At 36.0% G+C, this 12,391-nt stretch overlaps 1 protein-coding gene across 1 annotated transcript in view; it reads left to right on the top strand.

Moving 5' to 3' along the window:
• LOC146136334 (dynein beta chain, ciliary-like) overlaps nt 1-12,391 on the top strand; it is a 70,394-nt gene that overhangs the window by 45,563 nt on the left and 12,440 nt on the right. The window contains exons 55-68 of the mRNA XM_083396065.1: nt 2,073-2,234; nt 3,190-3,269; nt 3,993-4,112; nt 5,120-5,282; nt 5,560-5,683; nt 5,814-5,956; nt 6,546-6,720; nt 7,046-7,163; nt 7,579-7,720; nt 8,190-8,336; nt 8,710-8,967; nt 10,293-10,465; nt 10,929-11,153; nt 12,084-12,298. Coding sequence (XP_083252191.1) covers nt 2,073-2,234; nt 3,190-3,269; nt 3,993-4,112; nt 5,120-5,282; nt 5,560-5,683; nt 5,814-5,956; nt 6,546-6,720; nt 7,046-7,163; nt 7,579-7,720; nt 8,190-8,336; nt 8,710-8,967; nt 10,293-10,465; nt 10,929-11,153; nt 12,084-12,298 — 2,245 coding nt within the window. The remainder of the gene's footprint in view (nt 1-2,072; nt 2,235-3,189; nt 3,270-3,992; nt 4,113-5,119; nt 5,283-5,559; nt 5,684-5,813; nt 5,957-6,545; nt 6,721-7,045; nt 7,164-7,578; nt 7,721-8,189; nt 8,337-8,709; nt 8,968-10,292; nt 10,466-10,928; nt 11,154-12,083; nt 12,299-12,391) is intronic.

Here is a 12,391-nt window from a genome sequence, read left to right as displayed (position 1 = left end):
TATATGCACATATTAAAATGTGCTTGTGACACCACCATAAAAGCGTTGTCAGGCAACGGGAAAGAGCAAACAGCGGTAATACGTGTCGTTCGTCAAATCGCCCCACTACAAACGGCCATATGGTCAATAAAGGCACCTTTCAACTAAAAAACGACTGGGTGCTAACAACTTCAAAAACTAACTTTAAAGCTGTTTGTTTTGAAACGTTTCGTTGATTTTATTCACTTATGACCCAACAGTATTTGATTGTCTTTGCTTGTTAACTAATACGCTTGCATGTTAAGTCAATAAACAAGGCATATCTGATAACACCAGTGGGTGATATAGTATCAATAAATCACACCGACAACAGAAAATGTTTTTTTTTCATGGAGGCAAAATTATTCTGTATTTTTTTAACTAATTTTGGGACACTTATTTAAAAAGACTAATTATTTTTTCCCAAGGGGGTACCCCACTTTTAGTAAAAAACATTAAGTTCATAAATAATGGCCATTTCTGCGATAATATTTTATTTAAAAAAAGAGAATTACAAAAGTGATTTGTGTAGAAAAGCAACGATAATGCCTAAGAAACTATCAGTAAAAAGTAAGAGCAATATTATAGTACTGTTATACAAGAAGATTAAAAAAGACATAAAGTCTTAGTAATGATTATCGGCACGTCACGTCCAATAAAATAAATGAAAATTTACCATGACCGAAATACATATCATAAAGTTATGACAATCTGTCTAAAAAATAAAAAATATCTTTTAATAATTCCAGCTTTTAGTTTTTCAGTCAACAAATATAAAAGCTCATAAATATGAAGCCCGAACATAATGTTTGCTCATACGCAGGCCAGCTTTTTTTGTCTAATGCTGGGCTCTGTGTTTGCTTTCCCACCAGCACGTAAAAATATTTATAGCCTTTCTGATGTCCAAGTAAAAGTTGAACACATATGTCCCATTTGTGAATTTGTTCTGATAGTAGGACTAGGATGATATGTTCTGTAAAACAAGTTTAGTTCTGACATATTTTTCATGTATTTTTAATCAAAATATGCCCTATAGTGTCAGCAATAAATTGCAAAAACACTTTGCTAACCTATTAAAAAATATTTCTAATAACTTCCATTTGAAGCAGTTGTGGAACTGCATTGTATAACTAGATAAAAAAATGTTTGCCCATAAAGTGAATGCAATGCAACACAATGAACCCATCAGCAATTCAATCCGTTTTGTTAGCATTGCTGTGTTTTATTTCTACTTCACAATAAATGACAAATGTGATATGCAGTCAAATAATACAAAATGTACTAAAGCCAGGGTTGCGTTACTATTACTTGACAATTACGCTGTAGCAGAACCTCGTTGAATGTTGGCCTAAAGTTCCATAAATAACCCCGTAGCGTACTTTGCGTGTTTTAAGATAGAACGTAACTTTTGCAACTTAACGCATTTAAGGAAATTGCAAACTCTGCACCTAGCATTACACGTAAATCAAAAAATCCCAATTTGATTTAAATCTAAGGATACGATATTCTACTTTGAATATCCCTAATCGCAACTATACGCTGCAAAAGGTCATTGGTATAAGTTTTACATAAATAATGAAAAATACGCATAAAGAGATATTCGTTTTTTCTAACTACGAACAAATGCTATACGTAGGAACGTCCGATGATATAATCAGATTACATATTATGATGTAATTGTCGTTGGTAATTCATCGTCTGTCTACATTGCTTTGAACAATAAAAAAAATGCATATATATAACAATCACGGCGGTTTGGGTATTTGTCTATATAAGCCCTGGCTTGCCAATCTTTACACTGCCTAACATGCCGAAACGAATAAAAGAGGCTTCTCAGTTCCCTTCAGGATTGGTTTCTCGTTGTGCCTATAGTTACAATTCAGAAACTTTTAGATCTTGCTTGCCAAACTCGCATTCTCTGGAACAGAAAGCAAAACAATATTATGCTAATATATGTTTGGGCAGCGCAAAAATTATTCATTCCAAGTAACTTTTTTGAAGTTAATGTTACCTCGTATGAACGACTACAAATGTATGAACTTGTTTTTTCGTAGGGTCTGTTGTTTGCGACCCCCGACTGCGTGAAAAGTAATGTTGACGTCATCCGGCTGTGGTTTCACGAGAGCTTCAGAGTTTATGGAGACAAGATGGTGGACGGCAAAGACGCAGCTTCTTTTGAGAAAATTCTCGGTGAAGCAATGAAACGTGTTTTTGAGGTATAAAGTAAGAAATTAGTGTCATTATGTCTCAAAGGCCTATAGGTTAACAACACGTTTGCTACTCTGGTTTTAAACATGTAGCGCACGCTAAAATATAGCTGTTACGGCTTTCTCGTATCTAATTTATATATCATGAAAAATATCCTGACAACAACAACGTTTAACCCACTATACAAATTTATTAGGTATCATCGCACGTCAGACAATCGTTGCAAATTAAACACAACGTTAATTACAATTTAAACGTAAAACATAACATTAAACCGCGAAACTCAACTAATTTTAACTGAAAGTATATTGCTAACAATGTGAGGTAAAACGTTATAAAAAGGCATTAATGGACGTAATTTGTTTGTTGAGATCACCCAGTCACCACCTGTTAATGCGATTGTCGGCTAACGACGGAGCAAAACCAACTGAACTGTAGGCAGAAATTTATTTCTTATAAACACAGAATCGAACGGCTTACAAACGGTCATTTTAAAAGCGTCGATTGACATTAGTCATTACAAACATCTAAAGGTAATGGTCATTTCTGGCGTCACGCGAGAAATGTCTTGACCGGTTTATTGTTGAGAAAGACCGGGAAATATTTATACAGAAATGGACCATATAACGTCCAGCGCCCACACAACGAACTGTTCGTATTTTATTGGCTAAAGGTTAAATTAGAAACGCAGTGAAAATACATAACGACATAACTAACTTTTTACAATAGTACAGCCTTAAGTCCTAAATTCACAATTTTATCATTTAAGTTGGAAAATATGTTAAAGTCCAAGTGACGAACTTGGGTTTTTAATGAAAAGTCTCAATAATACACCAAGGCAAAGACAATTCTATATGGTAGATCGTTCAACATAAACGGCAATTTTACCGTATGATTAAACGTCAATATAGATTTTCACATGTTGTGTTTCTTTAACTCCAAGCTAACCAACGCGCATTTCAGGGAGGTGACGAATTTCATGACAAGATTTTGGTGAAGCCAAACATTTTTTGTCACTTCGCGGATGGAGTTGGTGAGCCAAGGTGAGAAAACCATGGACACAATTTTGCTAATTGGCATTGCAAAATATGCTTGCTTGTGAAAAGCTTTATACATTCACCATACCCAAAGTCGATTATTCCTAACAAGTTCTGGCATGAGGTATAGCCTAAATTAATTTTCTGTTGACAAGCCATCATCGCAGCTTTCAAAGTAACAAAAATAATATTAAAATGTTGAAAAAGCTGTTTATGTTTTTTAAACACTTCCTCCATCACTCTGACTTAATGACCAACAAGTATAAGCATATATTGTTTTGTGTTGATGTTGTTTTGGCATCCCCACGATTCGCAAATTTTCAGTAAGTTGTTTAGTTCTTGGCGTTTGTAATTTTATTTGTTCGTTTGATGTGAATGTAAAAGAGACTAAAATGCTGTTTATTGCTTTTCTAATGAATGTGTTCGTTTTAACATAAAGTGACAGTGGTGGTCTGGTGTTAGGTAAAGAAATGCAAATTTCACTAATATTTTTATATATGTTTTACCTGTATGGTATAGTGCCCTTTAATTAATTTATTTGGAAACCGGTATATACCCGGCATCAAGTTTAAATAAGGTGTTTACCAGTTTTATTGCTATGTTGCCTTAAATTTGGTACGAAAAATTTACAACTTGTCCTAGTGGTTTTGTACCGATGTTGAAAAGGCCTGATCATTAAATTGTTGTTGTATTTTTACTTTTAAATTTAAGCCTCGATCTTTGTTTAAGGTACATGCCTGTAAAAAAGTGGGACGGGCTGCACCAGGTGCTGGTAGAAGCATTGGACAACCACAACGACGTGCTTCCAGTAATGAACCTTGTCCTCTTCGAAGATGCTATCATGCATATGTAAGTTTCATATGATTTCAGACTATTTTTACTCCTTTTGGAAAACATGTAGACTGCATGTAAAAAAGTAAAACACGGTTTTTAATTAACTGTTGATAACTGGAAGAAACATTGTTTATTTAATCCATTGTAAAACTTCGACTTGCGTGATGTTCAAAACAAAACCGCTGAAGTTTTTCGCTGTTACGTCAAGAAGTTTTAAGCTGTTAACAATATCGCTGTCACCAAGAATAGCGAAACCTTAGGTATAAAGATTACCAGAGCAGGTATGATCGAAGTGGGTTGTATATAATATATACATATGTGAATTCCATCGCTCAGTTGAATCGAGCTCTTGATTCCCTGACTAGGCCAACTGCTTTCGTTCTTTCCGAAGGTACCCGGTGCAAAATAAATATGACTTTAAATCGAACTTACATATAACTAAAAAAAAATGTTCGACTGACTGAGAACAACTGACCGACACACATATTATAATCGGCAGATTAAACAATAAAACATCTATGCAAACACCATTTTCGCATATATAATATACAAGACTGAATAACACAAAAAATATTTTCGCGTTTATAAGCGTCTAAAATCGAAGTTAAATTGTAGTGAAGTTGATACTTTTCTAACAAGTCGTTCCGGAATGGTCAAAATTCTCATTTAAAAAATTTTGGCAGTAGGTGTGTGTGGTTATATGCCGATAGCGGATCACGGGCTGGTCACTTGGTTTAGTAACCTGCCGTCGTATGTAGTACGTAATTTTTCCAGTTATTTGGCAACGAGTCTAATTTAGATATAATTCTCGTAAATAATTTGGGACAAAGTTTACAATACATTTTTTTAGTAAAGGTTACTAAGCATTATATTTGATATTACAAAGGAAAATTGCTAAACAAATATATTTTACGGTTGAATAGATTTGTAATGTTTTTTATCTTTAATTTAATAAATTGTTAAGCTTCCTGTTACAAAATGGCATATATCGCTATGAAAATATTATTTTCAACATTTTAAAGATGCCGTATCAACCGAATACTTGAATCGCCACGTGGCAACGCCTTATTGGTGGGAGTCGGTGGGAGTGGCAAACAGAGTCTGTCGCGATTGGCTGCTTTTATATCTGGCCTCGATGTTTTCCAGTTGACTTTGAAAAAGGGTTACAGCATCCAAGACTTGAAGGCAAGAAATGAATATGTAGTTGGTTGCTTGCAATTTATAATTTTTTGATGGAAATTAAAATTTATTTGCTCAACAACTCAACGACTATAAATATCTCAAAACTTTTTTTACTATTTTTTTCATTAGAGTAAAAACGGGCACTCCATTAAACCAATAAAGGCTGGTTAATTGTTTGATACAAGCTTGACATGTGTTTTAAAGGGTGACTGACATGGTGACCTTGAGGTGTTTCGTCACCCTGCAGCAGTGCATTTGATCACCGTTTTTTTTTTCACAGACCGACTTGGCAGGCCTGTATATACGGGCTGGCGTGAAATGTATTGGAACGGTGTTCCTTATGACCGACGCACATGTTCCAGATGAACGATTTCTCGTGCTTATCAACGACCATCTCGCCACAGGTTATTGTTTTGGTTTCGGTATACTCTTGAGCCTTGTTGTTTTCTGTTATAGCTTTTCCGGACAAATAACATGCATCATACATTAAATTGAGACACCAGGGTGCAATATTTACACTAAGTTCGATTTTAGGTGAAATATCTGACCTATTCAACGAAGAAGAAACGGAAGAAATAATAAGCGGTGTACGCAACGAAGTAAGAGCCACGGGCATGTTTGACTCCCGGGAAAACTGCTGGAACTTCTTTCTGGATAGGGTTCGAAACCAACTCAAGGTAAAAAAATAAGAAAAAAATAACAACTTAAAGTTATGTGAATACCCAGCGACATTTACAGATACTCATAACTTTTATAAGATTAAAACGTTATATAGGATTGGTTATGCGAAACATTTCGTTCCATTTAATTGAAAATTTTCGTAAAAACACAAGATTTAAAATATTTAGGAAATTGGCTTATATATACGCCTGCGAACTTTGTGTATTGCACACCAGAAGTTCAGTAGCCCAGCTCTAAAAACTGCTTCAAAATTGCCTATAGAGCAAGTCACTTGGCGGTGTAGAACACATTTGAGATTAACTCCTAAAACTGTACCCCATGTATATATTTTGGTGTGTGATCGACAAGGACCTTTAGTGAAATACACCAAAATCAGTTGTCAGGTATAAATACCAGTTTATTACATTTTACCGCAACAACCAAAATTGCACCACGTTTAACGCTTTACGAAACAACGTGGGCCGAAAATCATCTCTGAAAATCGTTTCTTGTTTTGAACAGATGCAACATAAACCGAAAATTCCCCCTTACGATTTTTGCTTAATCCTAAACACTTCGTTGAAGATCAGACTAATTTTTTTTCAGATTGTGCTTTGCTTTTCGCCGGTCGGATCCACACTGCGGGTGCGCGGACGAAAGTTTCCAGCACTTGTAAATTGCTGCTCAATCGATTGGTTCCACGCGTGGCCACATGATGCGCTCGTGAGCGTGAGTCGCCGCTTTGTGGCCGATATCGAGGAGGTCGCCGTTCATGTTCCAGGTTCGTGATATTTTATGAAGCAGTGGTTCTCTAACTGTGTGGGTGGGGAATCCTGTGAAAAGTTTCGATTGAATCTCATCATAGGGACAACACTAATTATTTCGGCGGGGGGGTGACCAGTCGGGCACGTTGTCACAGGAAATATTTTTCCACTAGTTTTTTCATAACGTCAACTGTGATCCATTATGAAACTGATTTGTACGCTTTTGTCGCACCACGTAATTGCTAACTGACTATGCTCCTTTCGATGTTGTCCTTAAGTAGAAGTAATGCAGTTGTTTGCAGTTCCTAAAACCAACTATAGCCTGTCTCTTTTTATCTATAGAACCTACTCCTGAAACAGAGGGCGAGGAGAACTTGATTGACAGCATCGCCAAGTTCATGGCGCACGCTCACGTCACTGTCAACGAGTCTAGTCAACGATACAAGTTGCACGACAGAAGGTACAAATTACCTTACGATGCATACCATTTTTGTGAACCGGTTTAACACCTGACCGTATAGGTTAAGTTACTAAACAACGGTAATATTAAAACGTAACTCTAAACCCATTAGCCTACATATTTGAGTGAATGCCATGCAGCACTATGTAGTAGCGGTTCATACAACTAAAAGCTTTAAGATCAACTCGTATAAATGACAGATTTTAGGCATAAACCGAATAAAAGCCTAACAAGGCTAAACTTATTACACATGTTAGTATAGGCCTACTGTTTTACATATTTATTAAAACCAGGAAAATGACTTCAAAGAAAAGTCATTTTTCAAAGAAATTTCAGTTAAGGAAATAAATCTTAACAACGTATACCAAGTATGTTACGTCACTTTTTTATAATAAATGCAACTATTTATTTTCAGACATAACTACACGACGCCCAAGAGCTTCCTTGAGCAGATCGACCTTTACAAGCATCTCATTTTCCACACTAGTACCGAACTCACCAAAAAGATGGATAGGTTGGATAACGGACTACTTAAATTGCTTAACACTTCAGAGCAGGTGACAGTTTTAAACAATTTTTTTTTTATAATGGATATCATTTACGAAAATTCACCAAAGACTCAGTAATTGAATTTCTTTCGATGTCAGCTGGCAAAACTCAATACCGAAAAAATACGCTACGAAGAAATGCAAAATTTAAAAATGTTTTTAGAAACACATAAAGACTGTACTATAAAATATAGCAAAACCCGAGCATTACTCAAGCCCTGATATACCATTCTAGCTCATTTTAAAAAAGGGTTTGCCTATATTTTGCTGGCAAAAAAGCGTACATTTAATTTTAACTTTTTTTGTAATTATTTGTCTTTTTGTGCTGTACGAAATCGTTTCCTGATGTTATACGAAACATTCACTTCAATCATGTGCTTTATTTTGCGATGAATCAAAACTATGTAAAAAGTAATAAATCGAAAAATATGGAAAAATATAATAATTGTATACAACTAATCATGAAACAATCCGACAGGTTGACGACCTGAAAGCAAAGCTGGCAGCTCAAGAGGTTGAGTTGAAGTCCAGGAGTGAAACAACCGAGAAGCTGCTTACCGGGGTCGGAAAACAAACCGAAAAAGTGGGAGCCGAGAAGGAACAAGCCGACGAGGAGGAGAAAAAGGTAGAACATGTCGCAAATGTCAAAATATGTTTACATTGGTGTTAAATTGGAAACTAACCACCCAAAACTGACTGATTAGATTAGTTTCTTTTTTGAAGATGTTTGAAAATGATAGTGTTCTAAAAATTTATTTTGATGTTTTTCGTGTTATAGCTTCTGCTTTAAAAGTGAAAAATAAATGTACAAGCACTACATTTTGACTAAAGCTATTTATTTCAACTTATTTACTTTACTGGCTGATAAAACCTAATAAAATAGGAAATATAACAAACAAAGGAATTTTCTCTAGTTTATAAAAATAGCTGTTTTTTCAAATATTTCCCAGCACATCTTTCTGCTCCTGCTAAACAAAGGTTTAAAACTGTACTTTAAGGTTGCTGTGATTGCTGCCGAAGTGGCCGAAACGCAGCGTCAATGCGAGGAAGAGTTGGTCAAGGCGGAACCGGTTTTACAGGCAGCAACCGAGGCTCTTAACACCCTCAACAGAAACAACTTGACCGAGTTAAAGTCGTTCGCCACTCCCCCCGAGGCCGTCTCCAACGTCACAGCTGCTGTGATGTGCCTGTGCGCCCCAGACGGGAAAATCCCTAGAGACAGGAGCTGGAAAGCGTCACGGGTTTTTATGGGACGGGTGAGCTTTTCTTCAACATAATACAATTTTTGTCTTTAATTTCGGCATATTGAAGGCAAGTAAAAGGTTAATGATGTCAAGTCAGAAAATTGCTAAAATCAGGTTATGGGGCAACAGAGCAAACTGAATCAATGATCTTTTTGACGCTTTTTACTGTTCCGCATTCAGGATTTGTGTATTTTGCAGTATTGTAAACAGCACATAGATTGTAGTAAACATTTAACCTTAAATATAGGAATGTTAAAGCTATTTATCAATAAATCTTTACTAAGCACACTTTCAGAGCGCAACTAGGTTTCCCATCCATAATAAATATTTATATATACAGTAGGTTAACGTGAATGATAGAGATGGCAAAATGCCGAATAGGAAATTTGGAAAGGGTTAACGTGATATATAATTGTAATACCAAATTTGAAAAGAGCGTGATAACAGTGGTGAGTAAATTCATGAAGCATTATCTAGTATTTGGTAATTTTCAACTGTTTCGGTTTAATAAACAAGCTTTTTCCTACAAATGGCTTAGCAACAAGGCAACTTCAACCCTATTCCAACTTTAGTAGCCAATGAATACTTTTACTATGCTCCCCTTGTATTAAACTCCTCTAAAACACACTAACCCCTCCGTTTTTTGTTCGACAGTCACACTTCAGGAAACAAATCTTGGCCCTGGCAATTTTCGTTCATAAAAAAAGTTAAAGGTCCGTTTTGTCCGCTTTCCCTTATATTTGTTTTAATATTAGACAATTCACCAACGTAAGTAATATTGATCAATGCAACCGGTTAAGGATTTCGTTTTTTGCTCGTTTTGTGTTGAAAATATTGTGTATTTAGTGAAATTTAATATACGGCCTTGACTTGCAGATAATAAAATATGTATCACATGTCGTGAAATTAATTGTACTATTTATTAAACAGTTAGGATGCTTCATTTTAGGAGGATCGGTCGTCACGAAAACATTGTATGTTCGCTGTTTGGGTAAAATCAAATTTAATATAAATATAAATGTTTAGAAAGTGTATTTCTCCTTGTTTACTTCGTTTATGCCGCCTGCCTCAGCAGTATATACATATACTTAGAATAAATGCCTTCTCACTGTGTTGAAAGGAATACACAGTTATTCGAAATGTTACTTCTGCATGGGCTTTGCTATTCTTACTACGTCGTATATGAATATAGTTAGTAGAAAGAAATCAAACATATAGCTTTGTTAAGAACGTGTTTTTTTCAAACCCTTACCACAATAACGGATTCCTATCAGGTGTAATAAACCCTGAGTGTGTAAAGTTCGCTTAGAAAAATTACCATGGTTCACCGGTCGCAGGTCGAACAATTCCTCGAGTCGCTCGTCAACTACGACAAAGAGAACATCCATGAGAACAACTTGCGTGCCACTCGTCAATACATGGCTGACCCGGAGTTCAATCCGGACACGGTCAGAACCAAGTCTTTTGCGGCCGCAGGACTTAGCGCCTGGGTCATAAATATTGTCAAATGGTAAGCTTACAATTAATATTGAAGGCAAATGGCTACTGTCAATATAACCAAAAGCAGCTCATCTGGTAATTGTAATTGTTAACCAACGTGTGAAGTGCAGTACACCCCCCAAAATAGTACAGGAGTCGACTTGAAACTATTACATGATTTTGTTTGGAAAATGTTTTTATTTTAAAACAGCGTTTTTAAAGTATATGTGTTTGTCAAATTTTGCATTTAGTTTTTCGCAATCAGCAAATCAATAGGTATTTAATTCAACATTAAACATTGGCTATTTTAATGTTTCCAATGTCATACGAATTGTGGAATTTTATTCTAAGTGTGTTTTAAATTGTAGTACAAATCGCGTTTTAAAATACAAGGTATCGCGTTATTTGACGTGATAATGTTAGCTTCTTAATAACTTTAAACGATGTAAATTGAAATGAAATACAGCAGGTGACGATTAATCGATTAATCAAAGGTACGAGGTGTTTTGTGACGTGGAACCGAAGCGTCGCGCGCTTGCCACAGCAAATGCAGAGTTGGCATCAGCCCAAGGAAAGCTAACAAGCATCAGGAACAAAATTGCCAAACTGGACAAGGAGCTTGGCGAACTGACCAGGAATTTTGAGGAGGCGACTGCTGAGAAAATTCGCTGCAGTAACGAGGTGGCGACCACTGCAAAGACTATTACGCTGGCTAACAGGTGAGAAGATGTTGTCGTCGGACATCCAGTGTTATAATATTGTTGATGAAGTTCACTCATTTGTCTGAATTAAAGTGTAGTACGTCTTCATGTGTTTTGCAAGGTCAAGCAGAATACAGTTAGCAGTATAAATATTAGAAAACAAAATATTTTTTTGGGAAAAGGTTACTTGGTAAATCAGTTTTGCTCGAATAAGCCCTGTCATTCTACTAAACAACTCCAAGCTTGGATATAAATAATTCCAACTTTTACTTGAATATAAATAATTTTCAACAATTACTACTTTAAACATCTGCAATCTTTTGTAAAACACAGGTTCTACATTTATATAAAAATATATTCTATATTTATAAAAAGACACACTTAATTTCTTCAACAACTTCCACGTCAAATAATTGTTTATAGAACACTACTTTAACGGCCTGCCGGATACCTGGCTGCTACAATAGGCGTCTTGGCTATTGTATTACAAAACGAATAAATAAAGACAAGATAATAATAAGTCGTAAAACAATAGAAGCGGTTAGCGATTAAATCGGAATATTATCGAAAACGAATAAACTTTGAGTGGCTCCAACGCTTCACAGTTCGACTCTGTCACCATGTGTTCCACCCCACAACCACAATAAGGAGAAAATGCTGCGAGTGCCCAATGTAATTAATGATAAGATGTCAACGAAAAACGTAATAAAATAAAAAAAATAAAACGTGAAAGGCGAGGTGCAATCGTGAGAAGAAGCGACGTAAAGTCACTTGAGTGAAAAGGCAAGATTAAAAATAATGAAGTAAAAACAACAGACATACAAACGATAAAATATCTGTGCAACATGACACCGCTTTTTGGCCAACAATTGCCGTTTATTTGGCCAACCAATTATTGAAGCTTTTCTATCCACTCTTAAAACGTAGCTAACTGTTGTTTTGCTCCAGACTCGTGAAAGGCCTTGAGAGCGAAAAGGTGCGATGGTCGTCTTCCGTTAAGTCACTTCAAGTAAAGAAGCAGACACTGAGCGGCGACGTTCTGCTCACCGCCGCTTTCGTGTCTTACCTGGGCTACTTTACCAAGCCCTACCGACAGGAGCTGCTCAACAAGGAATGGCTGCCGTACATGAGAAAGCAAAAAGTTAAAATTCCAATTACCGAAGGTACGTTCAGTAGGTTAAGCAAGTACTTATATTCGACAGGAATAGTGCACTAATTATTTTGGCAGCTATATGTTATCACTTAGAGACAATACA

The sequence above is a fragment of the Ascidiella aspersa genome, chromosome 8 (assembly GCF_963924565.1).
Source record: "Ascidiella aspersa chromosome 8, kaAscAspe10.2, whole genome shotgun sequence".
In the NCBI taxonomy this organism is placed as follows: domain Eukaryota; kingdom Metazoa; phylum Chordata; class Ascidiacea; order Phlebobranchia; family Ascidiidae; genus Ascidiella; species Ascidiella aspersa.
The sequence above is the reverse complement of the archived record's forward strand: the minus strand, read 5'-3'. Positions and strand labels throughout refer to the sequence as shown.